The sequence below is a fragment of the Podarcis vaucheri genome (genome assembly GCF_965113315.1).
Source record: "Podarcis vaucheri genome assembly, chromosome: 3".
NCBI classification, from domain to species: domain Eukaryota; kingdom Metazoa; phylum Chordata; class Lepidosauria; order Squamata; family Lacertidae; genus Podarcis; species Podarcis vaucheri.
In genome coordinates this window covers 74,529,862-74,556,942 of record NC_138761.1, presented here as the reverse complement: position 1 = coordinate 74,556,942, position 27,081 = coordinate 74,529,862, and the positions used below count along the sequence as shown (strand labels likewise).

Sequence of the window (27,081 nt, the reverse complement as noted above, 5' to 3'; positions counted from 1 at the left end):
TTGTGGCATCTGATCGCTGTGTTTGTGTCTCTGTTTTGTGGCCTCTTGTTGGGTATCTGTTTTAGATCAGGGGGCTGACTGTAAACAATGTAAGCAAGGCTACCACCCCATCTTACAAAAGAGGAGTGCCATTATCCAGGATGGGCTATAGATCCTTGGTGGTATGTTGCAGTGGTTTTGACCTTTTCCTTAAAAAAAAAAAAGCCCCTAGGTTCTACCCCTTTAACAACTATGCAATTTAACAGGAACAGCATTGCCAGGCATTGCAAATTCAAGGGCAAGCTAAACCTGCTGAGTTTCTGTCACTTGTGCAGCATAACACCAAAGCCTCCAATATTATAATTGTTGTTGTACCCATCACGGAAGCAGCCTCACTCAACAACCCATCTTTCAGTAATACCTGGAGCCAGATATCTGCCAACAGGCAGACACAATAATATTTTCACATCAATATTGAATTTTGTTTGACTCCCAGTAAACAGCACCAGTGATATTTTAGGGGCAATGAGTATGACAATTCAAATACAGTATATGAGGTGCAGGGCACATTTCCTCATGTGGACGTCTTTTCATAGTTGCTCATCTTTCACATTTATTGTCCTGTTGTTTTTGTAGCACTGAATTGTGAATAGAGGTTTCCTTACCTATCTTTTTGATCCCATTCATTATTTGTATGCCCACGTCATGTATCTTCTTACTCATCTTTGTTTGAAGATCAATAGCCCCAGTCTTTTCAATTCCTTCTAGGATAGACAGTTTTATTAAAGTCATTTTTGTTCAGTGGCTCTGTTCTACTTCTTCTTTACACATAGATCAGCCTGTCCTATTGGGATATTTTTTTCTTTGTTTTAGTCAAAATATAACACAATCCAAGGCAGGAAATGAGAATGGCCTCTGAGCTCTGCGCTGAACTAACCTGTTTAATCCTGCCTCTACACTGTGGACATAACCTACCATAGACTGAAAGTTGATCAAGTTATTCCATCTTCCCAGAGTGCCACAAGTAATATAGTTTAATGATATGGGGCTAGAAGATTTGTTGCTGCCCCTCCAAACTATCACTCCCAGGATTCTTTGGAAGGAATAATAAAATATGAACACCGCCCCAATATATTTCTAGAGCAGGGAAGGGAACTTACAACCCTTCAGATGTTAGATTTCAACTCATCATCCCTCACCATTGTCTATGGGAATTGGACTAGAACAACATCTCGGGGGTAGAAGCAGAGGTTCTCTATCCCTGACCCAAAATGAAACAACCTAACCTTACAACTGTGAAACCATTAGTTCTTTAAAAAATTCTCAATTTTTTGTGGAATTAAAGAATGGGTACTTTGTATGCTTACATCCCACCTGCATTCCATATAAAGAAATGATGCACCAGGCCTTTTCAGTATAAGAAGAGAAACTGGAAGTGGATATATTTATTGAAATGATGCTAGTATGACTAGAACAGTAGTAATCCTGCAACAAGGACTCCTGTTCAAAGAACTTTGAACAAAGAGCTTTGATTTTATAGTCTCTAAATGTGAATATGGCAATGGGTAACCAGAATTGCCACTTGACTGGTTTAAAACCACCCTGGCTGGTTTTGTGTGTGTGTGTGTGTGTGTGTGCGCGCACACACGCACACACTTTCAAACTCATACACAGTGACGGATAAGTACTTTGGCAACTGGCTTGGTGGGTTCCAAGTGTTGCAGCCTGCCCTGAATGTAACACATAAAATTATTTGGATATTCTTCATTTGGTTATTGCTAGGTTAGTCAACAGGCCCTGAGAGATAAAGGGAGATAATGAAGTGGAAAGTATCAAATCCTAACTACAGAAAAAACTACAGAAAAACGATAGAACTGCAGGCTCATGTTCCCAAGAGTCCCAGTGCAAAGTGGGATTCCACAAATGAGACTTGAGAGATCCATGAAGTGTTCCACTGCAACTGAAGCCTCAGGATACCTGCTTGCAGTAATAGTGGAGCAAATTGCTCCAGGTGGCTCAGGCAAACTGAGCAAAACCATATCCTACAGGGAGTAGAGGTTTTGTTTTGCTCTTTTAAGGACTGCCATATGTCCAGAATTTCTTGGACATATCCAGGACTCCCCTGCCAAAAATAGGATCCAGGTAGAATTTGGTTAAAATGTCTGGGAAATACAGGCATATGGCAGCCCATATCAGTGCAGTTTTTTTTACGAATATTCCAAAAAATAGAGTTCAACAACTTCGCCAAAAAAAAAAAAAGCTCCAGAACTTGTGTCTGGATTTTCCCTTTTTGAAATATGGCAACCCTAGCTTTTTGTTTCTTTTTGAAACCCAGACAATATATCTTCGTAGAAAATTCCTTATCAGCTCCAAATATGAGAGTGTATGAGGTCCTAAATGTGAAAAAAAACCCCATTCTGTCTTTACAAAATACATTTAATTAGACTGAAAGTCTGAGTCACCTATATCCATAACCCTCGGCTCCATCTGAAAAACCCTTTTAAGACCACAACTGTGGGCCCAAATGAAAATAGTAAGAAATATATTTAAATTTTGAAACTGGACAAGTTCTGTGAAAAGTAGGGTTAAGGTATTAGTGATACAAAGGAAAAGCATAGGAAGGAGGTGGTGGTCCTGGGACCCTGTGCTACATTTTGCTGGTGTCTGCATTTGATGTCACTGAGGCTACAGAGAGCAAAGCAGTTTGGACTGGGCCTATGCACAAAGCTCTTCCAGTGGGTAGTAGTTTAAAGGTAAAGGTAAAGGTACCCCTGCCCGTACGGGCCAGTCGTGTCCGACTCTAGGGTTGTGCGCCGATCTCACTGGGGGCCAGCGCTGTCCGGAGAAACTTCCAGGTCACGTGGCCAGCGTGACGAAGATGCTCTGGCGAGCCGGCACCAGGGCAGCACATGGAAACGCCGTTTACCTTCCTGCTATTAAGCGGTACCTATTTATCTACTTGCACTGAGGGTGCTTTTGAACTGCTAGGTTGGCAGGCGCTGGGACCGAGCAACGGGAGTTCACCCCGCCGTGGGGATTTGAACCGCTGACCATACGATCGGCAAGCCCTAGGCACTGTGGTTTTACCCACAGCGCCACCCGCGTCCCGGATAGTAGTTTAAGAACATATAAATGAACCTTGCTGAATCTGACTGAAGTGCTATCTCAGGCATGGGGAACCTCTTGCCTGCAAGGCTTGTGTCTCAAACCATGCCTTTCTGCCCCATTATCTGACATCTCAAGTGATGTCATGTCTTGGCCAGGTAAACACATGGTTCTGCTCCAGTATCCTGTTTCCCAAACTGCCCAACCAGATGCCTCTGGGATACACAAAATACCCTATTTTTTGCACCACAACACTCACTTTTTTCCTCCTAGAAAGTAAGGGGAAATGTCTGTGCATGTTATGGAGGGAATGCCTACGGGTGGCATGCCTACGGATTTTCCTCCTCTAAAAACTACGTGCGTGTTATGGTCAGGTGCGTGTTATAGAGCGAAAAATACGGTACTACCCCCACTTCCATAAGTTAGCTCTGATATGCACATAGAATGGAATTCCTCTGCATTTACCATAGCCCCTATTTATATCAGTGTCAAAGTAGCCACATGTTCTGCCTTATGGAGGACCGTCCTGCATTAGATGGAGTCCTCTATCTGAAAGGCTGTTGGAAGTTGATGGCTGGAATATTTCTGTGTATTCGCAATGTATTTTTCTATTTCTTTTTAAAAGAGATGTATTGTGGTTTTTTTGTTCTGTTTTCTTTTTCTAAGTTTTTTGTGTGTGTTGATTTTAAACCAGTAAAGATTGAATTAAAAAGAAAGAAGAAGGGGGGTGCTGCTAATGGATGAAGAATCATGTGGGGGAGAGGAGGGGGGAGCCTTGAATTTGTCAATCAACAGTTAGTACCTGGGCAGTAATTCTAAATGTGCATATATACACAAAAGTTAGGGGGAAATTATGCAAATTATTAGTAGCTAATGAAACATAATGCAAGATCAATTATCAGTTACAAATTTGAGACTGTATGGGAATTAACTGAAGTCAGTCCTGGATAAAGTGAACCCTTTATCTGTTTGAATGAAATGTTGACTCTTTCACAGCCTCTCCACTATTTAAACAAGGTAGTGTTTAAACAGAGCACTTTCGGAATAAACATCAGGGAGGGGATGAGATTTTTAAAATGTAAGAAAGCGCTGTTAATTTCCAATCTAGTTCATATTGTACAGTGTGAGGAAGTGATGTCAATTTATAACTACCAACTTACTTGAAATGAAATGTTCAGCATCATTGTAAAGGGTGCAGTGACTGTTTCTGCTGAATAATATATTAAAACCATTATCATCCAGCTGGATCATGAAATTATATATAAACCACTGTAAGAAAATGCTGCCCAGTTCACTTGGAAACAAGTATGCATGGGAATGAAGTCATTTAAAAAATCTATTATTTCCCCACATTACTTCAACCCATTCTATCTGGATACTTGAGTGTTACATAAATGTAGTCCAAGATCTTGCAGTCAATTGCTGATATTGTGTTATCTAGAATAAACAGTGGTGAAAAGGTCTTCATGGGAATTCTGAATCTGGGCCAAAACACATACATAATGTTGCAACCTGGTGGTGTTATTTACTTAAGGATCCCAATAAAGAAAGGTAAAGGCCCAACTCTTACTTGGTTATGGCCAAAGAAAAATCACATGTACATCAACATTAACATGTACATCAAAATAAGGCATTTTTACACCCATCTGTTTCAGTTGGACAACAGAGCACATGTATAGTTCTCACTCACTTAAATTAATGGTATGTAATGGGTATTTTATGTATACCTATAAAATCTACTATATTTATAGAAAAGGCAAAGTAATCACTTTTCTTGTTATCTAATTACTTGCCCTCCCCCTATCACGATTTTGTAGTCACCTAGTGCTGGGTGGGTGGCTGTGATTAAAACAAAACCGACCTATTTATGCTCTATGTTTGGGAATAAATCTGGTTGATTTTAATGAAACTTCAGTAAACATACATAGAATTGGGCCACACATCAGATTTCTGTAAGGGATACATTTTGTCTCACCAGAAAAAGGAATGCCTTGCTATGCATCTGCATACTCTTAATATCTGACCACCATTAGATTCTTAGCACTTACTAAGCAGGAACAGTGAAGCAGATTTCCCTTTAATGTTTGAACCTTTTACCAGAGTTTGTTAACTTATCCGTTTATTCATTCATTATCGCATGACTTTCTCCAAAGAAATTGGAAATGGGAAAGACACATCTAAACATGTCTAAATTCCTCTCAATGTTAAAAAACTGTGAAAATTAAAATACGCTTCCGTTAGCGGTTACTTTTGAATTTTCAAACTTTAGCCTTAGCTTGAACTGCCAGAAGGATTGCCTTAGTTGGCACCTTTGCAGCAGAAACTCCAGCATCACTGCAGAAAACTCCAACAGCTACTGCTTTGTAAAAGAAAAGGCATTGTTGTGTTTCCAACCCACCCACATGTTTTGTAGCAAAACAACAGAGAACTGCAAAGATTGTCCCCAACGTTCCAGCGCATGAAAAAGTGGTCAGCACGTGCCCACACAACTTCTGTGTTTTCTAAGCTCTGCTTTAAAGGTAAGAGGTCTGAGTGGAAGGGAAAGATTGAGGGCGAAGGCAGTAAACAAAACGTGGGGAAACGTTGTTCCAAAAAAACAAAACAAAAGCTAAGGTAACACGTAGTAACAGACACAACCCAGATCTCCTAAGACACACCTCTTTATTAATGCATTGTTTCTTTAAATCCCTGCTCCTCCATGAATGGCTCCATTTGCTGATTTTTAACAGCGATGCGTTTTCCCAAGGGTTAAAGGCAGGCGACCGAGAGCGCCTGTTGGCTGAGATGCCTCCAGATAGCCAGCCTTGCGCTGGCGCTGGCAGCTCGCTCGCCCCTCCCGCCGACGACGCAAGGCCTTCCCACTTGGTGGGTGGCGCCCAGGCTGCTGCTACCGGGTTAGGTTGTGGCTCCCTGCGTGTGTCTATAACTTTGTGTTGCGGCCGCTGGTTGTTAGGAGAAGGAATGTGGAAGTCAGCAGAGCGGAGGGCGGCGGGCTGCTCGCGCGAGCTGCAGAGGCGCCCTTCGTCCTCGCCAGTGGCGCCTCCTCCTCCTCCCGCGCTTCTTCCAGGCAGGGGGATCATCCGCGTCGCTTTGTTTTAAAGGCTTCTTCCTCTGCCTGAGGCGAGACGAGCTGGAGGGAACCGTGCTAGCAGGAGCCATACAGCAAGAGCAGCAGCAGCAACGCTGCGCCTTCCTCCTCCTCCTGTGAATTCCGACCTGGATTTTCCGCCGTCCGAGCTGCTCGCCGCTGCTTGGAACCTGCCGCTCGCTCGCTCGCTCTCTCCTTCGTCCCTCCCTCCCTCCCTCTCTCCTTCCCTCCCTCCGCCTGCGTGACCTCCCGCTCTGCCTTTTCGCCAAGGCTTGTTTAAATGACTTGAGTGAAAGAGGGGAAACTGTCAAGATGGCAGCAGCAGGAGCGAGGAGGTGATGAGCGGGCTGGTGTGGATGCTGGAACGAAAACCTTGGCAGCCCTAAAGGACGAGGACTCCGGGCTTCTGGACCTGTTGGAAGACCGGCGATTTGACTTGTCTTGGATCCCGAGTCTTCGCTCTCTTTCCTTCTCTCGTTCCCCCACGTTGAAGATTCGGATTTTTTAAAAACCACAGCAGAGCGTGAGTTTCCCGGTGTTGTTGTTTTGCCCCTCTGCGCCCCCTTTTTGGGGTTTTTTTTTTCTTTTTTTGTGGGGCGGGGAAGAGGAATGGAGCAGGCGCTATCGGGTGCGTTTTAAGACTTCAGTTTCCCAGCTAAGCTGTTTCGAAGTCAGCGGCGGAGAAGGACTCCTGGAGCCGAACAGAAAGCGCCCGCCAAAGCAACAAGCAAGAAGAGACTCGTGGCTCTCTCTTTATTTTTAGGCGTGCGGAGGGGGAGAGAGCCCGCGGGAAGTGGTCTCTTTAATGCATACCGCGAGATGCTATTGGAGCAATCCTGCACGGGGTGAAAGATAAACAAACACACGGGCGCGCCGCCGCGGAGATTTGCTTTCCCACTCTGCAAGGGTTGGGTGTTTTTTTTTTGGGGGGGGGGAGGGCTGTTTCTTGCAAAATCGGCGCTCCTCAGGATCCCGAGGAAGAGGACGCACCTGGAGCCGGCTTGACCACCTGATCGTTTCTTTTTCCCGATTGATTTTATTGGTTGTTGTTGCTGGCGGTAGGGAAGGAGAGGTGGCGGGGTGAAAAGGAGGCGGCCGGACCTTTAATGGAGCGTGGCATGTTTGTACAACCTCGCTGATCGCTGCTACTAGGAGGTGCGAGAGGAGGAGGAGGCGGCGGCGGCGGAGGGACGGCCGAGGTGTGGATCGGGCTCCTCTTCCCTGACATCCCCACTTGGCAGCGGATCGGCAGGCAGGCAGAGCAGCCTCCAGAGCGGGGGAGAGGCCAAGATGGCAGAGGCGTCTCCCCCCGCCCCCTTGTCCCCCGTGGACGTGGACCTGGACCCCGAGTTCGAGCCCCAGAGCCGCCCGCGCTCCTGTACGTGGCCCCTGCAGAGGCCTGAGCTGCAGGCGAGCCCGGCCAAGCCCGCGGGGGAAGCGGGCGCCGACGCCGCCTCCATGATCCCGGAGGAGGACGACGACGTCGACGACGAGGAGCAAGGGGGCAGCTCGGCCATGGCCGTCGGAGACGCCGTCCCTAGCGGCGGCGGCGGCGAGGCGCTGGCCCCGGAGGACACGGCCCGCCTGCTGGCGCCTTTCTCGGGGCTGTCCGGCGACGGGTCCGGCCAGGGCGCCAGGGCGCCGAGCGGAGGGCAGCAGCCGCAGCAGCCGGGGGCGAGCGGGGCGGCGGCGGCGCCGAGGAAATGCTCGTCCCGCCGAAACGCGTGGGGGAACTTGTCCTACGCGGACCTGATCACTCGCGCCATCGAGAGCTCCCCGGAGAAGCGCCTCACCCTCTCGCAGATCTACGAGTGGATGGTGCGCTGCGTGCCCTACTTCAAGGATAAGGGCGACAGCAACAGCTCGGCCGGCTGGAAGGTGAGCGCGCGGCGGGCGGGGAGGAAAGTTGGTGGTCGGCCGGGCGGGCGGGTGGTGTGCGAACGGGATCTCCTGTGTGGGTCACACGCTCTCTCTCCAGTCTCGTATTCCTTTTTTACTTTTCCTCAAAGTAGTGGGTCGGAATGGATCTACAGTATCTGAAGGCAAACCACCACCACCCCAACTCCGTTGCACGATATACATGATCCGCACGCGCACGATCTTCAGTGTTAATTAGTGCAGAAAAACGACCACCCCTCTCTATCTCCGTTTGTTTCCCAGTCATAACAAGCGCCGGCGCTGAACCTCCCCTCAGAACGCATGGAAAGGGCGGGAAAATTCCTACTCTTTTAAAGCTCTCAAAACACAGAACAAAAATGCCGTCGTGGTTTCTGACGGTGGAAAAAAGTGGTTCACGAGTGTTATGGTGGGGAGAGGAACTGGTTTTTGTTCAGTGTTACAAGTGACTTTGTGAGAGTAGGGTATATTTGACTCCGTTTTTGACCCAACAAAAACTTGAGTTCTCTGACATACACTTGAACTGGTTTTTCGTGGTCAAGATCGGCAAGCCTAAATAAAGAGCTTAAAAAAGAAACCTCACAAAACCACCACCAAACACACTTGACCCACATCATCAACTAACCCACATTTCTAGATTATAGCCTTCTGCTGGTAGGAGCTGAAGGAGATGCCCGTGTGAAGAAGGTGACTGCGTGGCCGAGACTGCGTGGACATGTTCATAGAGCGCTTTCTCTCATGCGGTGCACCCCACCCTTGCGGATCTCCCCTTCTCCCCTGGGCTTTAGGCCTGGTTGGTCCCATCCACAGGGTGTGATGGGGCAACTGCAGAACAACTTTCCAAAACTAGTTCTTTGCTGTCCTCTGCAAGGGTGACCCTCAAGGTGTTGTGAGGAAACATTGGCACCTCTCTCTCAGGGATCCTGCTTCAGGATCAGTCCATAAGGGTTCTTTAAGAGCACCTTTACTTTGCCTGGCTTAGGCTCTGATCCCAGCACCTGCTGCTGCCTAAGCTAGACCAATGTCTTCTCAGTCAAATGCGACCTGTGGTCTCCTCCTGTGTTAGCAAAGGAGGTAGCTTCTAATTTATGCCAGAAATGAGCAAGAGTATGTCAGTGGCATGTCTATTTACATGGTGGTGTGGTGTGTTTGTGCTTGTTGCCCATTATTTATTTTCTAGTAGCCAAGACTTGTGGCTAACCCCCTAAACTGTGGAATCGGTACTGTTCAGCAGATAGGGAAGCAAAACAATCCCCTGTTTAAATCTGCCATGTGGGAGACTGTCCTTTGTTTGATGGGATTATATGCATGCAGCAGCCTCTGAATCTACTGAGCTAAAAAATAAGTGAGGACATTGCTTGCTTTTTGTGTTTCTCAATATTTGTGTATTTACACTGTCACAGTCTTTTATTTTACATTTTAAATTCCTTTGTTCAGCAGAAGACAAGACCCAAGTAATGGAAATTAAGAACACTTTTAAATAGCAAGCAATGTAAATAAGTGCATCTAGAGAGGACAGGATAGTATTTTAAAAAAGCAAACAAACCCAGAACCTCAAGATGCTAAATAGTTAAGAGTTATAGAAAGCAATATCTGTTGCTAGTGGGGTGAACTGGATAGCTATTTCTTCACATTAAATAGCCACTCAGATTATGGCATTACGTGCATCGGTACGTAAAAGGCACCCCACAGCCTTTTAAATAGTGCTATACAATAACTTGAGCTAGGAATTATAACTCCTGTTTGTACTCGCATACCGTCTTTTGTTGCTGGTGACATTTTAACACATAAATGAGATGTGGAACACTGGCACTTTTTGAAATGCTTCCGTCTGCTAGTATTACAAATGTAAACCATTCTACTTACATCACCCATGCTTCTTAGAGGTAGTTGCTTAGACAGGACAAAAGTTTTGCAATGGTCAGGCACTATGACTTTGTATGCAGAGGGTCCCAGATTTGGTCTTTAACAGCTCTAGGTAGGGGTAGGGAAGACTCCTGTCTGAAAACCTGCGCAGCTCTCGCCCGTCACTGTAGCTAGTTGTACTAATGGTCTGATTTGGTATAAGGCAGCTTGCGACAATCAGCAGCTGCTGCCAGTGACTTACAGTGGCTGGGTGTTTGAGCCCCACCAGTGAATGTCTGCACCGTAGTGGCACAGCACATGCTTTCCGTTCAGAAGGTCCCAAGTTCAACCCTGGAAGGTCCTCCTGTCTCTCAAACCATGAAGTGCCAAGAATCTTAATGGTCTACAAAGGCAGCTTTCTATGCCGCAGATTAATAGGATTCTCCTCCTGCAAAATGCTTTTTCGGAAGGAAGTACCAATGAACGTGGGTGAAATTTGACTAATTCGTACTTAGGGTAGACCCACTGAAATCAGCTGACTTAAGTCCTCTGATTTCACTGGGTCTGCTTTGAATATGACCCTAACTATCATTGATATCATCCTGTGCTTTTGTGTGTTCACTTTGGAGTAAGCCTCATTGAACAAGATGGGACATCTGCTCCACTGAATATGCCTAGGATCACACTCATGGCACATTGAAGCTCCATGGCACAGTTGAAGCTTATATAGGGTTTGCCGTTTGGGGGCCGGCTGCACATTATGCACAGATAATTGTGTACTGGAACTCCAGTCCTCATTTTTTTATTTTTTATTTTTTAAAAAGCTTCTTAGGAGGAGGCACCTGAGAGTGTTACCCTTGTCTTTACTGCCATTTTCCCATTCCAAAGCCTTTTCCCTGTTGGCGTTTAAAATGATAACCTACCACATAAACTGGAATGGGCAGAGGAAGAACCATGTAAGTTGCCTTGAGCATCTTGAGGAAGGGTGGAAGAAAATAATAGTCTTTTTGCCCTTTCTCCCTTCATGCCACCCAGCCACAGGCCATGGTGGATGGCCACGGGGAGAACATGCCATGCAGGATCAATCCTATCTAGTTCAGCATCCTGTTCTCACAGTGACCAACCAGGTGTCCATGAAGCCACGATGCAGGACACGAGCACAATAGCATTCTCAACATTAGTGATTCCCAACATCTGATATTTAGAGGCATCTGGATTATGATAATAGAAGCAATATAGACATTATGACTAGCAGCCATTGATAGTCTCCTCCTCCATGAATTTGTCTAATACCCTTCTAAAGCCCTTTAAGTTGGTGGCTGTCACTATATCTTGTGGAAGTGAATTCCATATTTTAACTCGGTACCATGTGAAGACATATTCACTATCCCCTTGACTATGCCAGTTTTCAACCTCACTGGATGACCCCGAGTTCTGTCCATCTTCTCTCTTTCAACTTGCAACCCCCTTTGAGTTTCTTAGAGGGAGGGTTTAATGAAACATGATATTTGAGTAAAAGTTGCTCTGAAAACCCATATCCCTCTGTCCCTCCTCTTCTCAGTTCCTGCTGAACCATTTGTTCTGTGTAAACAAAGTGCTAAGCTAGCAAAGCAAAAGATGACTATTTGCACTGGTGATGACCAGCCTTCACCCAGGGAGATGTGGATGCTATGACAGAGGCTTATTATTGCACATGGTGTACGCACCTCTGTTGTCTTTGTTCACAGGTTCTGCAAGGTTTTGTAGACCTCCAAGAGCCAGCAAAACCTGTTTGACCAGAACTATTGGTAGGACAAAAGAAATGTGTGCACTACGTAACCGATGATGCCTCTGTCGTACCACCCTCAACTCCCTTTGAAAAGATTGTATTTAATGCTAGTGCTTCTCAGAGTCAGCCCACTGAAATGAATTAACCTAAGTTAATCATAGCCATTAATTTCAGTGGGTCTACCCTAAGGTCTGCCCCCATCCATAAACACATAAAATAGGAACCACTTCATGCATTACCAAATTCCTGTGTTGGCAGGCATTCCTACACAACACTTTTTCCCCTACAAAGCCAACAATTTGCATCTCCTGTGTAATAGCGATCACACCCAGGACTGGTGTCAGTGCATCTGTACATGTAATTAATCTGCCATGGTCATGTGGCACACCTGTGGGCACGTTAGAATTTTAGAATTGTAGAGTTGGAAGGGACTGTGAGGATCATCTAGACCAGCTCACTGCAATGCAGGAATTCTTTTGCCCGACATGGGAACACACAGAGATTAAGAGATGCACGCTGTACCGACTGAGTTATGTTATTTTCTTCATGAATGTGCCTATTGCGTGAGAATTTTGTAACTTATGGTGAAGTGGCCCTGAGTTTTTTTACACAGTTGAAGAAGAGTAGCAAGAAAATATTTTCTTTCATATTTAATATGTGACTGTGTTTTCACATGAAAAATATATATACAGGTAATAAATATGGAAAGAAGGTGTTGATACAACACAGAACCATAGCAGATTTATTTTCTATTACAGTGGCCAAGTATAAATGCCGTGACTTTTTGCATTTGCTCAAATGTTGCCTATTGTACTTGCCTGATGCAGATCCCATGTACAAAGATTTTATACAGCTACAGTATCCGTCTTAGAGGCATGAATGAATCCATGCATTCAGAATTCTATTAAATTTACAATGGAACTGTTTTCCTCTTAAATATTTTCATTTGATGGGAATAAAACAGAATGTAGGCTGTTCAGTGGAAACAAGTCATTTGGAAGTTAGTTAGGCACCACAAGGTTTCTATTAGTAACCTTTTCATGTGTCCCAGCTTCTCTGTAGGACACACCAGTAGAAGCTTAAATACAAACGAAGGGCTTTCAATCGTCGTGAACTGAGCATGGAAGGATCTCATAATTCAATACTAATAATAATAAATAATGTCCAGCCGTTTAAAGCAAGGGAGTGGTTATGTCATACAATACACGTGTATTTTTGCATCATGTGCTGCATTTCCAAGAGTTACCGTAAATGCACCATAAAAATGCCATAAAGTTTAGACGTGGGATGTCAGTTGTTGCTCTTCTGACAGAGCCTGTGTCGTTAGCAGATGTAGTTGTTTGGAGTCCAATCTGTAGTGCCAAAGCCTTTTAAGCAGCTTCCTTAAGAAAACTTTCGTATCAAATGGGCTACAGAGGATCGGTTAAAACAACAACATGTAGCAACATGGAGGACTGTGCTGAATTTATGCTCATTGATTTCAATAGCAGCATACTCTAGACCATGCAGCAAAGTGCTTACATTAATTAGATTGCTAAGCATAGTTGAAACATTTCTAACCATTTATAATTTTAATTTGATATTGATTTCATTTATGAGCAGCCTTAACTGGTACTTTGAGCTAATTAAAATGTTAAAAACTTGGATCCCTGGATACTTGGTGATATGTTAGTTCAGAAATTTTGCAATAACCTCTAACATGACCTTACTGAAGGAAGAGACCAAACTAGACCTGTGAAATCTTGTTTGTTTTTAGGGAACTTAGGCAGGCCAAAATAGATGCTACTATCTTTTATCCGCGAGGCATTTTCTCATCTAATAGAAACGAATTATGAACTGCCCATGGGAAAGTACTGGAAAGCCTTCTTTTAAAAAACATTAATTTTCTTACCTTTATATCCTGCCTTCTGTCTGTCATGGACTCAAAGTGGTGTAGATGTGGTTCTCAGACGATTGCCCTCCAGGTACTGGTCATATCCAAACCTTCAGCACAGTGTTGGCCTTGTGTGCCTTGCTTCAGAGTAATCTGAGTAGCTTCCCTGGTTTATGTAGAACAATGGAGAAACAAGCATTCGTTTAGACTTGTACCTCCACGGGTCAGAGCTGATCACACAAACATGATGGCTATGGCAGAGAAAGTAGGGGACCTTCTAGCTAGGTTTTTTTAGTTGTTGTTTTTTCTACATTCTGTACTCTTAGCTTGGACTTACTTTTAAAAATTAAATTATTAAGCAGATTCATTGCACTGAGAATGTTTATGTACTACTTCAGAAGTGCACCACTTTGAAGTTCTCTGTGTTGAAAAGGACACATCTTAATGATTTGGAACATTTTTTACTTGGAGTGTGTGAGATACTAGTATACAACAAACAGACTGTTCTATCCCCACCCCCCACCCCCCAAAAAACTTTTATGGGTTTAAAAAAGGATAATGATAATCAATGATACAAATAAATAGACTGTCTTCTTGTAATGTGTAAATAACAAAATCACACAATAAATTTGCAGAAATATATAAGGCACCTGGTTCATTACTAGTGGTCTGTACTGAGGCATTTGCAGGTGACATGTCTATCATGCGGCAGTTTGAGTGAAGGTGAATTCATGGTCCATACCTAAGCTTACAGTGCATCAAGCTACTTACTTTTGAAAGACATGGAATTGCCACATTTTATATTTGACCATATGTGGTTATTGTTACATGGTGCTGCATATATAACAAAGCATTGCAATAATTAACAGTAGTAGCTATAACCAAATTGCAGTGCGTCTCCCAGTGCTTCCGTGTGTGTGTATCTTGTATTAACTCTGTGGTCCATTTTAAAAAGTTACATCCTTCATATGGGGATTGTAACATTTGTGAGCTGTTTAGCATGTGGGACACCAGTAACAACAACAACAACAACAACAACAACAACAACAACAACAACAACAACAACAACAACAACAATTACTTACACTTTATAGCACCCAGATATCTGAAGTGTCTGGGCAGTTTGCTAAGATTAAAATAAGTAAGATGCTATAATAAAGTAACCAGCACAATATCATTATAATAACTGTAACATCTGCATACAATCAGAAAAGCCACATAAAACCAGCACAGCAAACATACAAAGCAGTAAAACGATCAACAAAATTTACCAAGTGCCAGAAATCTAAAATGCACTGAAAATTCACATTAAAAGGCCTGGGAGAATGGCGCGCGCACACACAAGTGAAAGGTCAGTCTCTCTGGGAAGGGCATTCTGTAACCAGGGCACTAAGACCTCTGCCACAATGCCACCCACCTCACCTGATTAAGTGTGTGAACCTGGAAAAAGGCCAATATGTGAAGAATTATTTGCGACACAGCTGCATGTTTCTGACTGGCTCTGTCATATGACTCTCCATTTTCCTACATCGTTATGGCTTGCTGCCAGGTGGAATAATTTTTGGTGGCCTCCACCAACAGCCACCATCTTTCTTGATGGTATGCAGTTGAAAGTAATTGGCAGGATCCAACTAATGACTCTTTTCAGAGGACACTTGCACAAGGACTTCCGCTCAACCCCCACCCAATTGGCCCAGGAAGGGTCAGGACAGAACATTGCACAGGGCAAGGAGCAGGGTTATTATTTTACGTGGCAAACTAAATAGGTCTAGGGTTATCATTCCTCCCATTTGCTTGTCTGGAAATGTGGTAATAACCACAGGAAACAATAGGTTGTTGTTGTTTAGTCGTTTAGTCGTGTCCGAATCTTCATGACCCCATGGTCCAGAGCACACCAGGCATTCCTGTCTTCCACTGCCTCCCACAGTTTGGTGAAACTCATTTTAGTAGCTTCGAGAACACAGGAAACAATATACTTGGTGCTAATCAGTTACTGTCTAAGTAGCATATGGCTACAAGTATGGGACCTGAAAGCATTTGTATACGTCTAACGGCTTTGTTTATGGCAGGTATTTGTCTTCTCAGTTACACATTAGTTGCAGAATGAAGAAATTATAAATAAAGAATACATCAAACCAAGAGAAAAGGTTGATGTTGGATTTTGGCACATACATTATGTACATATAATAAACCAGTTTCCTATGACTTACCTGTGAGAGCATAATACAGCACACTTCTGTAATAGAGGCATCTTCAGGAGTTGATGATTTGTGCAAGTACAGAAAGAATGAGCAGATTGCACTAGCACTACTGTATCTGTGTATATGAATATACCTAAAGCTGTTCTCAGTGGGTCACAGAGTCCAATTCTTACCATAGGGCAAGCATCCCTGACAGATACCATATTAAACAGATATCATGCCTGCTTTCACACTGGGCATTTACTGTGAAGTAGCTATTCTTTGTTACTTTCTTTTTATGAGGCATCTCAGTAGTGGTGTGGTCAAAACATGGTCCTTCCATATTTTATTGTTTAGTTTCTAGGGGCCCCCCCGAAAGCTTAGACAACCCCACTTTTTAACAAAGTGGAACAGTTGCTCAACTTCTCCAGTTGTAGATGACCCATTGTGCAGCTGTTCTGTGGGTTCAGGACCAGTTATGGCCTGCATAGATTGTGGAAGGAGTGTTAAACCTTTGGCTGTCCGGACTCCAACTCCCATCAGCCCCAGTCAGCACACCCAACTGCTAGGGATGATGGGAGCTTAGTGGAACAACTAGAAGGCCGTAAATCCCTTAGCCCTGGATTATAGTAGAGACATTTCCTTCGTTGTAGTTCCTCTCCCCTTTAGGAATCAACTCTCTTTAATTTTTCCCTGTTCAAATTGCATTTCTTTTTTTCTATTTCTTTTTCTCATTCTAAAGGGCAGCTAAGGGTGGGAGAAGAGAAATTAATCCTTTGTCCTCATCAGTTCTTGAGGTTGGGAGAATGGGGGTTACCCACATGGCTACAGAATGCTATTTGGATTCTAGAGGCCTGGAAATTATAAGTTGCCACTCCACTGGAGTTGCAGCGGTAATTATTTGCTTCTAAATAGCCCATGTTTGGAAGCACCTCATCTGTCGTAGAGGGAGATTTATTTGTTACATTTTCAAATGCCTGCTTAGGAGAAGGCATCTACTTCCTGCTTTGCTAGTGCAAGGTTGTAGATCATACCATTATGCTGTTATAGGCAAGGATCCAAAACGTTTGGCTTGTCTCAGTAACTAACTGTTATTTGTGTTCACCACCAATCCTTTCCCTCCCGTAAGTCTTCAGCACAGGCTAGAGGTTTTGGGGGTGAGTGCATGTATGTATGTATGTATGTTCATATATCCCATAAAACACTGGACTCTGACATGCTCCAAAGCTCAGGGTGTTGTGACTCTTCTGCATATGTCAGAGGATACAGAGGAAGGAAAGGTTCTCTTAAGGAGGGTGAAGTCTTGTACTGTGCTGAGCTTATCTGTGCCAAAAACCTTAGCTGGACATACAAGATCCATGCAATTTGTGAAGAACTCTAGGAAGGGAATAGTCTTAGGGAGAGCTTGAAGTACTTACTGCCATTGTTGATAGATCCCATGCTGATGTCATTGTTTGAGGAATCTGGTTAAAGCCTATTGCTTATATCTGTTATTTATGCAGGACAAAATGAGTTTGCTCCAGTGTATTGGGGATAAAGATGGGTGCAGCATGTTCTCCTTTCCTTAAGCAATGTTGTTGTTGTTTTATTTTATATGGCAGAAGCATGGGCTTCTTAGATGAGTTTTTGTAGGCATGGAACATGAAGCGAGAAATGGCTAGTCAGCTTTGGTTAGTATGAAATTACATTTCCTCTAACATAATTAAGATTTTGCCAGTTTCTTCCAGAGCAGGCCTATTTTTTCCTTCTGTTCTCCCATACCCTGGTAGAATGTTATCTAACCTAGCATTAAGCACAGCAATACAATACAGTAAATATCTCCAGATCCTTCATACCGTCTACGTTTTAATAAACATATGTGCAAGCTATTTTAACACTCACCTACACATTTCCAAGCCGTCCCACAGTGATTTATTTATATGACTCAGTATCTACACACTCCTTTGAATAGATGATGAGGGTGAAGGGAAAAAGACTGTAGCTTCTGGTTCTAAAAGATCCAAGGGTTTGAGAACGGAAGGGCTGAACATTCTTGCTTTATGTGGAAATGAATGTTCTGGGAACGTTTTCCCTTTTGGTAATTTTGTCAAGTCGCCTTATTTAAGGTGACGCTTCAGCTTATTTCCATGCAATTTTTGCCATTCTCACTGTTGTTTCCTTAATAAGGTTTCTCGGTTGCTATAACTCATAACAAAGCTCTGGAATAGAGAGGGGAACATTCCTGCGTGAATTACTCCAAAAATAACTTGGGTAGAATGGTTTTTACCCCAAAATAACTTGGGTAATATTTGTGTGAAAATGCTTGTGTGAGAATGGAAAGAAGCAGCTGAATGGTAAAGGTAGTAAGCAGACAGCAATCTGCCTTAAGGAGAACTGTTGGATATTTCAGAAGTCAACAGAGTAGTAGTAGTAAGATGTATGAAGTAGTAGTATATGCAAGAAGCTTGGTTGTTATAACTGACAAGGGGCAGAGAAGCACTCTTTCTTAGACTAATTTCTCTCTCTGCATGCATGCATGCGTGCGCACACGCACACCCACACCCCAATCGATCAGGATTGGAGGGAGGAGCTTCCTTTAACTAGTCCTTATCACAGCTTGAGTTCTAAAGACAAAGTATTCAACCACTATTAGCAGAGTGCTGCATTGCAAAAAAAAAAAGTTTCATTAAACAAGCACATCTGTAGTTGTCTTTATTAACTTGATTTAAGTTAATAACTGCTGCTGTCAGGAGGCAATATTTATTCCTCACTATCTAGTATTGATCACTTCCCTATAACCAAGAGTGCCAGCCACTTTCATATGACAGAAATCAGAAAATGTCCTGAAAAGGCTTTAAGTACTGTGTGCATCACCTGGGTAATTCTATTTCCATCCCCATCTCCAACTTGATGGAAAACAGTATTTTGTCTTTTCTACATGAATAGGGCACCATGTATATTCTAACCTTGTAAAGTTGGTGGAGTTTCTTTATATACAGTTGAATAAACAAGCACATAATTTGCTTTATTTTGTTTTTATATCAGAAGCCTAATTATTCTATACAACACTGGGCAACAATTTTTTACTTTTTGAATGTTGTCTAGATTTCTACAACTGATTTAGGGTATTTTTGCACTGCTGAATCAGGAAATGGCATCCGTTTCTCTCCATCAGGTCAGGTTTTCTGTAAACTGAATGGTGGGCATTGATAAAGGTAAGTACACGTAAATTGCATGTTGCTTCACCATTTTTCAAACTTCAGGGCTTGAACTTCTGTTTCTTGGAACTCCTGAAATGCTCAGCAGCACGGAGGTCTCTCTTCAGAGTCCAACAGTAGTCAGCCATCATGACTGCGTCCCAGCAACCCTGATACCTGGTCTCCATCTCTTTCATGTCCTGATGGAATCTCGCCCCCTGCTCGTCACTCATTGAATCCAGGTACTCAGGAAACCGGTCCATATGTGAAAATAGGTAGTGCATCTTGACGCTCATGTTGCAGCCCAGGTTTCTGAAAGCAGTCAGCATGTTGTTGACAAGTTCTGCGTAGTTTCTGGCCTTATTGTTGCCAAGAAAGTTCTTCACTACCAGAACAAATGCCTTCCACGCTTCCAGTTCCACTTCGTTCATTGAGTTTCCGAACTCTGGATCTCTGATGAGCTGACGGATCTGAGGACCGTCAAAGATACCAGCTTTCAACTTCTCCATGGTCAATCCTGGAAAAGCCTGGCACAAGTAAATGAAGCAGTCACCATCCTTGTCCAGAGCCTTGGTGAACTGCTTGATTAAGCTGAGCTTGATGTGCAGCGGTGGGAAGAGTATTCTGTCTCTGTCCACCAGAGGGTCGTTGATGACGTTCCTTTCTTTGCAAGGCACCAATTCCTCCCGCACAGGCCAGTCCTTCTTCGTGTAATGCTGAGCACGGTCCCTACTATCCCACATGCACAGAAAACATGGGTACTTGGTGAAGCCAGACTGTTGTCCCAATAAAAAGTTCACCATCTTCAGGTCAACACAAATAAACCACTTATGTTGATCATAGCCAATTTTCTCCAGCACATACTTCACCTCTTCATAGTTCTCCTTCAGTGTACTCGAGTGAGCCAGGGGTATAGAGGCAAACTGGTTGCCGTTGTGTAGCAGAACACATTTCAGTGATCGCTTGCTGCTGTCAATTAACAGTCTCCAATCTTTGGGTTCGTACTGTGGCACTCCAAGCTTGAGCAGAAGCTGCGCAATATCTGCACAGTACACCAAGTCCTTCTCTTCCGAGAAAAAACAGAGGTACTCTTGATGCCTGTTGCGCAAGAAGCTGATGCGAGCACTGTCAGAGAGGAGGTTTTTTTCCTTGAATCTGGATGCCAACAGTTCGGCAGAGTCCTTTGACAAGCTGAGGTCACGAACTAGATCATTCAACTCCTTTTGGGAAAATGGATGTGGAGCATCATCTTCAAGAACCACTTCTTCTTCTTCATGTCCTTCAACACTGGAGGCATCTTCGTCACTAATGTCAGGAAGTTCTCCGAAGATAGGCACTGGAATTTCATCACAATGAGCTACAGGACAACGTCCTGATTGAAGATCAGGATACTTCGTGGGGTGGCTGCCCCATTAACTTAGTTTTGATCCCCCAACTTTATGCTTTGCTGGACCAATTTATGGAAGATTTCGAGGTTTTATGACTTCAAACTGATCCCTTTTCGACATAATCACCCAGAACTATCGGACCTGAATACTTCTTGTCATTAAAATAATCATTTCCAATCAAAACAATTATTTGACAAGGCATTTTACCCCCACCAACTTCTTCTAAAATGCTCCACACAAGCGTACATGTGAACAAAAACATAAAAAAGACATGTGGCCATAGCTCAAAAACTTGACCTGATTGAGCAAAACCAATGTGTTTTTTTGGATTCAGCGCATCAGATTCATCCTAAATCAGCTGAAAAAATGCAGACAACAAATTTGTTGTTGACCAGTGTTATTTATCTTCCCTGTTTGAAACAAAGACTGCTGGTATATTTAGGTGTGTGTATTAAAGCGTCTGTTTCAAAAAAGCGACAACATGCAACAACTCGAATGCAACCTGCATCTTGCTTAACATAATAAATAATAATATATCCTTAATGGTTTTGGGTGGTTCCCCCCATTTGTCAATAAACATATAGATGTTAAGGAGTTGACGGGCTGCTCATCAAATCTGCAGATGACACCAAACAAGGAGGGGTGCAATGCTGCTGGGATTCAAGATGACCTTAACGGATTGGAGAACTAGGCCAAAACTAACAAAATGAATTTCAATAGGGACAAATGTACGGTTCTACACTTAGTCAGGAAGAACCAGCTGCACAAATATACTTGCTTGCCAGTAGTACATGTGAAAATGATATAGGGGTCTTAGTAGAGCACAAACTTAACATGAGTCAACAGTGTGATGCAGCGGCAAAAAAAAAAAAACCACTACTGCTCTTCTAGGCTACATCAACAGAAGTATAGTTGATTACTTCCCTGATCAAGGGAAGTAATAGTTCCACTCCATTCTGGCTTTGTTTGACCACACCTGGAGTACTGTGTTCAGTTCTGGGCACCACAATTTAAGAAGAATATTGACAAGATTGAATGTGTGCAGAGGGCAACCAAGATAATCAAGGGTCTGGAAATGAAGCCTTGTGAGGAACAGTCAAGGGAATTGGGCAATGTTTAGCTTGGTAAAGAGGAGACAGAGGAGATACGTTAGCCATCTTCCAATATCTAAAGAGCTGTCACATGGAGGGAGGAGCAAGCTTGTTTTTTCCTTCTCTGGAGGCTAGGACCCGAACCAATAGAACCAAGGTACATGAAATGAGATTCTGACAAAATATCAGGAAGACCTTTCTGACAGTAAGAGCTGTTCGTCAGTGGAGCAGACTCCTAGGAGAGGTGGTGGACTGTCTGTCCTTGGAGGTTTTTAAGCAGAGGTTCGACAATCATCTGTGATGGATGCTTTAGTTGAGATTCCTGCATTGCAGGGGGTTGGATTAGATGTCCTGTGGGGTCCCTTCCATGTCTACAATTTTATGATTCTAGTTTGGTTCTATGAACTGGGCCTTCCCTTTCATTCCCCTCACCATTTTCAGCTACTAGGGGGAAAAGCTGGTTTGGTCATTTGTGTGTGAACATTTGGCTGTGGACTTTTTCTCTGACTTTATCAATACACTTTAATGCATTCTTGGCTTTAGTTCTTCCAGGCCATGCTGAGTCATGGTTCTTTGTATGGAGCAGCAACTGTGGGCTCAACGCTGAATGATCAGGGAGGGTGGGAGAGCAATCCCTGCCTGATAGAGCTTACGGTCTGTAAGGTGATAAAATGCAGCTCTGGCACTGTAAGAAAACCATGAGATGAATTTACTTGGTTCTGGCCAGTGGGGCTGCAGGGATTTCTCTTACTGAAGGATGGATTAGTTGCTGAGCCTAGAAATAGTCAAATAGGTTTTCATTGGGAGAAGCAAACTCTTCTCTCGGTTTCTGGAACTGAATGTTGAAGAGTTTGAAGGAGAAATAAATGGGAAATTATTATGCAACATAGGGCATACCATTCTAAGGCACACAGGAAGTGGTTCTGAAAGTTGAATAAACTGATTAAATTCCCCCTTGCCCACCCTGCCCACGTGTCCTAAACAAGTGTAGAAGCTTGGTTGCCATCCATCTATTTTGCACATGATGTGTAAGAGCTGCTACACATTTGCCAAAATCCATTGCAGTGGGTTGTAGTGTGACAGTAGGAAATGCAAAATGTTGAAAAATGTGGGTTTTAACAAAACATGTGTATCTTTTAAAATGTCTTCTGATGATGTAAGACTTCTTTCCATGGCGATGTCACTTCTCTCCATGAATTGTCTTGCTTTTCAGTTAAAAGCGGCTTTAGTTGTTGCTATGGGATGCCCAGGTGCCTCTTCCTAATTTCAATGATTGTGTGTGATTGATTCTGAGGCCCAGTGGGACAGCCCTCTGCTTTTTTCCAGAGCCTTTTTGTGTCTGTAGCTTTTCTTATGGACATAGAAACACTCCAAAGATTCATTAAATTCTCATTTCCTGCTGTTTTAGAGCTTGATATACATTACAGCTGCTCCTGTGGGCGGATTGTTCAGAATCCTGATGATCTTTCTCTCAATGGGCAGGGAAGGTTGGAAGCAATGGCTTTAGTACCTGGTATCCTTGGGCAACTTCCGTGGCCCACTGCTCCAGCAGGGCTTGCTGCAATACATAAAAAAAAGCGCGCCTGGTCCAGGACTATGAGCATCACCAGGAAGCTGTGTTTAGCAACCATTTAAATTTCCCACAGCGCCCTGGATCACCACTACATTGGGAGCATTGTGGAAAACAAAATGGCCGCTACAACCAGCTGCCTAGTCCTGGCATCAACAAGCAGGGGTCACCAATGGAAGAACAGCTCAGACGCTACCTCTGCCTTTCCCTGTCCTCCCAGGAAGGCAAAGGAACCTTTGGAAAACAAAAGGCGTAGGAAGGAGCTGCTTCCTTGAGAGGAATTGCATTCATTCTTTCTTCTTTTAATCTTCTGGTCTTATTCAGTGAAATGCAGTCAATTCGCAAATTACAACTCTTCTCTGCTGCTTCCCCAATAAACACCAGTTTGTTTTAAAGAGCCCACCTGCAAGCAAGGTGGAGACTGACTCTTTCCTCTGGGCAAGGAGCTGTTCTCTTCTCCTCTGGTTTTTCTTGGAACTCCTTTGCCTTCTTGGGAGGGTGGGGAAAGGTTAGGTTGGGCTAGTGCTCCAAGCTACTTGAAAGGAGATCTTCAGGACTCTAAGCAGCCAGTTTCTGACAGGAGCAGCTGGAACATGTAGCCAGGCATCTAAGCGTTGTGTGACAATCAGTGCCACTGGGTGCTAAGGGCTGCTTCAGACATTTCAAATCTAGCGAGTGTGCTGTATGAATCCGTGCTGTGTTCTGTGAGAGATGTTCCCTAAAGAAACTAAGTTCTCATTCTCAAACCATTTCATTGTTTCCCCCCATATGTGTGAATCATGGGGGGGACCACAGTTCTCTTTACTTTCTCACTGCATACCCTAATGTTGAAGCCTACGCATTGTCCACTTGAAGCATGATGGACTAATCTGTGGTGGTGTCCCCAGGGCTGTGTGTTGCTATTGCACAATGCTGCTTTAAGTTGCCTTTCTTTGGAGAGGCATGAAAGGGGCCTAAAATAATTTTATTATCAAAACTAAATTAGGTACCCCCCCAATTTAATGTCATAGCCTTTAAATCAAAAAGAGAGAACGGAAGGAGATTATAGCATGTACCGAAAGTGCCATGTAAGTGATTATTGTTGTTAATTATATGTTCCAAGATTGAGTGTAACTGGATACTAAACTGTATATAAAGATTTTGTAGACTATAAATGTAGAACTACTTTCTCTTCTAGAGAAAAACCTAGTTGCTCATTCACATGTGCTCACGTATGTGCATGAAAGTTAAAATGACCCATTGATTAATATTGAAGAGTATGAACTATACATTATGTAGTCAAACTAGTTTAAAATAAGCCATGGGCATACACAAATAAAAATGATTAGAATGGTAGACAGGTTACCTGAAATATAGTCATGGTCTCGGTTGCCCATAAGACAATTAAGATCAATACATGGAGCCTGCTTGGTTTCATCCTGGCTTATTGGCTTGTGGCAGCACAAAGCAGGCCTTTTCACTGGTGGTGCCAGTGTTGTGGATTGCTCTCCCTGCTGAAATACGAAGGATCTATTGGTATTGGCTTTCTGAAGACACATCTGTTTAGCTAAGCATTTTCCTGACCTGAACCTCTTGTTTTTAATTCTTTTAATTGCTTTTTAAACTCTTAATTGTGCTATTTTAATGGGTTTGTTTTATTGGACATTTGAATTAAATTGTAGCTGTTTATTTTAAGGTTTTGATGGAATTGTTTTATTATCTATTTTAATTATGTCTGTTTTTTTAGTGTGTGTTTTTTGTAATTGGTTGTATACTTATAAACTGCTTACAAACCTTGGCAGTTGAGTGGTATATAAATCAATAAGTAAGGCTATAGTGGGCATTTAAGTACTTGAAGGCCCCTTAAAGAGTTATGTCACTTTCATTCAGTATGTTAATCGGGCCTTGGAACTATCGGGTTCCCCAAACATAGCAAAGATAGACGGCATCCTCTATCATGGCTGGAGGCACCCGGCAGGCTCTTGATAAGTTCTTAACATGTTGTGTGGGGTGCCCTGATAAACTGAACTCTAAGGATGTGTGCTTTTGATATGGTTTTAGATCTGCCCCATGATGTCTGTGCATTGACATGCCTAGGGGGAAAGGTTTTTTAAAAATTTGTCATTGTAAAAAATGTGTGTAATGGTAGCGTGCCTTTGTAACGGTGAGAAATTTAGCGTATCCCCTGCAACACGAGGGATGATCTCTATAAATACTTTTTAAAAAAGTATAAAATAGTTAATCATTAGAAATCCCAGTATGTCAGGATTTCTCCGATCTCGCTTTAGGACCATTTTCTCTTAATCCTGAACCCAACAAAATGTTATATATATTCCATAAAAAGCCTCATTTTCTCCATTTATGCATTTCTTTTGTGAGTTCATGCTGTTTTTATTTGTGTATGTTTGCCTGACTGTTACCACATGCTATACTTTCTAACCTTTTGTCTAAACTAGGAAATGAGGTGTGATTAGCAATTTTGATAAGTAGTATGTATTACCTTGACACATTTTCGAGCATTGCTTAGTAGCTAGGGTAAACAGAAGGTGCACCCTGCTTCTTATATGTAGAAATGCTGCTTCCCCACCAGTAGAAATGGGGGGCTCTGTGTTGGAAGATATGTCACCTTTAGGACCTGAGACTAAAGGACATGGAGAGTATAGGAATTGGGGACTTTCCCGAAAGGGTGGATGTGAGGGTAAACACCCACCCACTGAATGTTTTGTTAAGTGTTTTGCAAAATATATGGGCTGGATTGCATATGAAGAGGCCAACTGCTGAGTTCCATCTCTTAAGCGGCAATCCTAACACATGAATTCTGTAGGGCTTACTGCCAGGTATGTGGCGTTAGGACTGCAGCCCTAGTCGATATTAGCCTTCTGCTGAGGTATGTTTTTCTGTCCTTTAGGACGTAAATGTATTTCGAAATAAGCAGGGAACAGGAGGAGCAAGGCATATTTCTGTGTGGTGTGAACTGAAGTATTTTAGGGTTCATCAAAAGACAGCTTCCCTTACCTCAGGAATTAACTGAACTTGTGATGAGGGGAGCAGAACTGTGCTTATTAGCACTGCCCCAGAGTCTGAGACTAGATCTGCGTTATAATTTTAAAGCTCAACGCAACTGACTTTTCTCCCTCTCTTCTCCCCTTGCACCAACTGCTGAGTTCCATCTCCCCAACCCACCATTTGTGGATGGTGCTGGGCACGTGCAGAGCAAGGAAGGAGGGCATTCCTGTTGTTCTAGTGCTTATCCTTGCGCCCAGTGGAAATATTTTGCTGAATGTTGCCCCATGATACCACCTTAACACTCATAGCTTCCCTTACCGGGTCCTGGGAACCAAACTTTGTCAAGGGTGGTGAAACGACGCTTCCCAAGAGCCTTTGGGGGAGGCCATGACTGCTAAAGTGGTATCACAGCACTTTAAATATTGAGTGCGGATGTGGCCTGACATCCTCCTGTGGCCCCGTGTTTAGCATTTATGAGAGAGTTCTGTATGTGCATAGATCTCTTTCTCACAACTGGGAACCCTGAGCCTGTCGTAGTCCCCAAGCATGTGGAAGGGCCTATCTCATGCACAATCCTTTCACATTAACACTAAATGCCCAGTTCCTCCCCATATTCAATATACGTGTTTGGGGGTAGAATATCTGTAGAGCTAAGTTGTGTCAACCAAACATAGAAGCTCTGAAGACTCTGTCTGTCTCTTTGTACTGGAGATTGCTTCCTGAGAGGGGTAGGTCAAACTGGCTTCCATTATCTTTGTTGCTGGCTTGACTCTCCGGAGAGGAGGAAAGCCTCTCTCTCTCGGGATGCATGGGGGTAGAGAAATAGGTAGCTCTGCTGGTTTCAGTGAAAGTGAACAATGGGAGGAGTTTTTAGTGGGGTGGGGGAGCAGGGAATAAAATATAAAATGTAAATGTTTTCCAGTTGTTTTCAAGAATGAAACTGCATTTCAACAGATCATGCGACTCTGCAGTTATAACCTGCGTATCAAGGGCTGACTATCTTACTGTGCCATGAGTTGTGACCCATGGTTTTATTTCTGCATTCAGATATTGGAATAATAGCTACTGTTTATCATTGTCGATCTGAAGCATTTAGCTAGAGCTGCTAATTTTGGTGTAAACATAATGTAGCTACTT

The 27,081-nt window shown here is 43.3% G+C and overlaps 1 protein-coding gene across 3 annotated transcripts in view; it reads left to right on the top strand.

Annotated features, from left to right (window-relative positions):
* The first annotated feature begins 5,748 nt into the window (after window positions 1-5,748).
* The window catches only part of FOXO3 (forkhead box O3), a 122,454-nt gene continuing 101,121 nt past the window's right edge, over window positions 5,749-27,081 (top strand). The window contains exon 1 of one of the 3 annotated variants that reach the window (XM_082216643.1): window positions 5,749-8,050. In XM_082216643.1, the coding sequence (XP_082072769.1) occupies window positions 7,463-8,050 (588 nt within the window). In that variant the 5' untranslated portion in view covers window positions 5,749-7,462. The remainder of the gene's footprint in view (window positions 8,051-27,081) is intronic. The other 2 variants (XR_014218005.1, XM_082216642.1) reach the window with 2 other exon arrangements.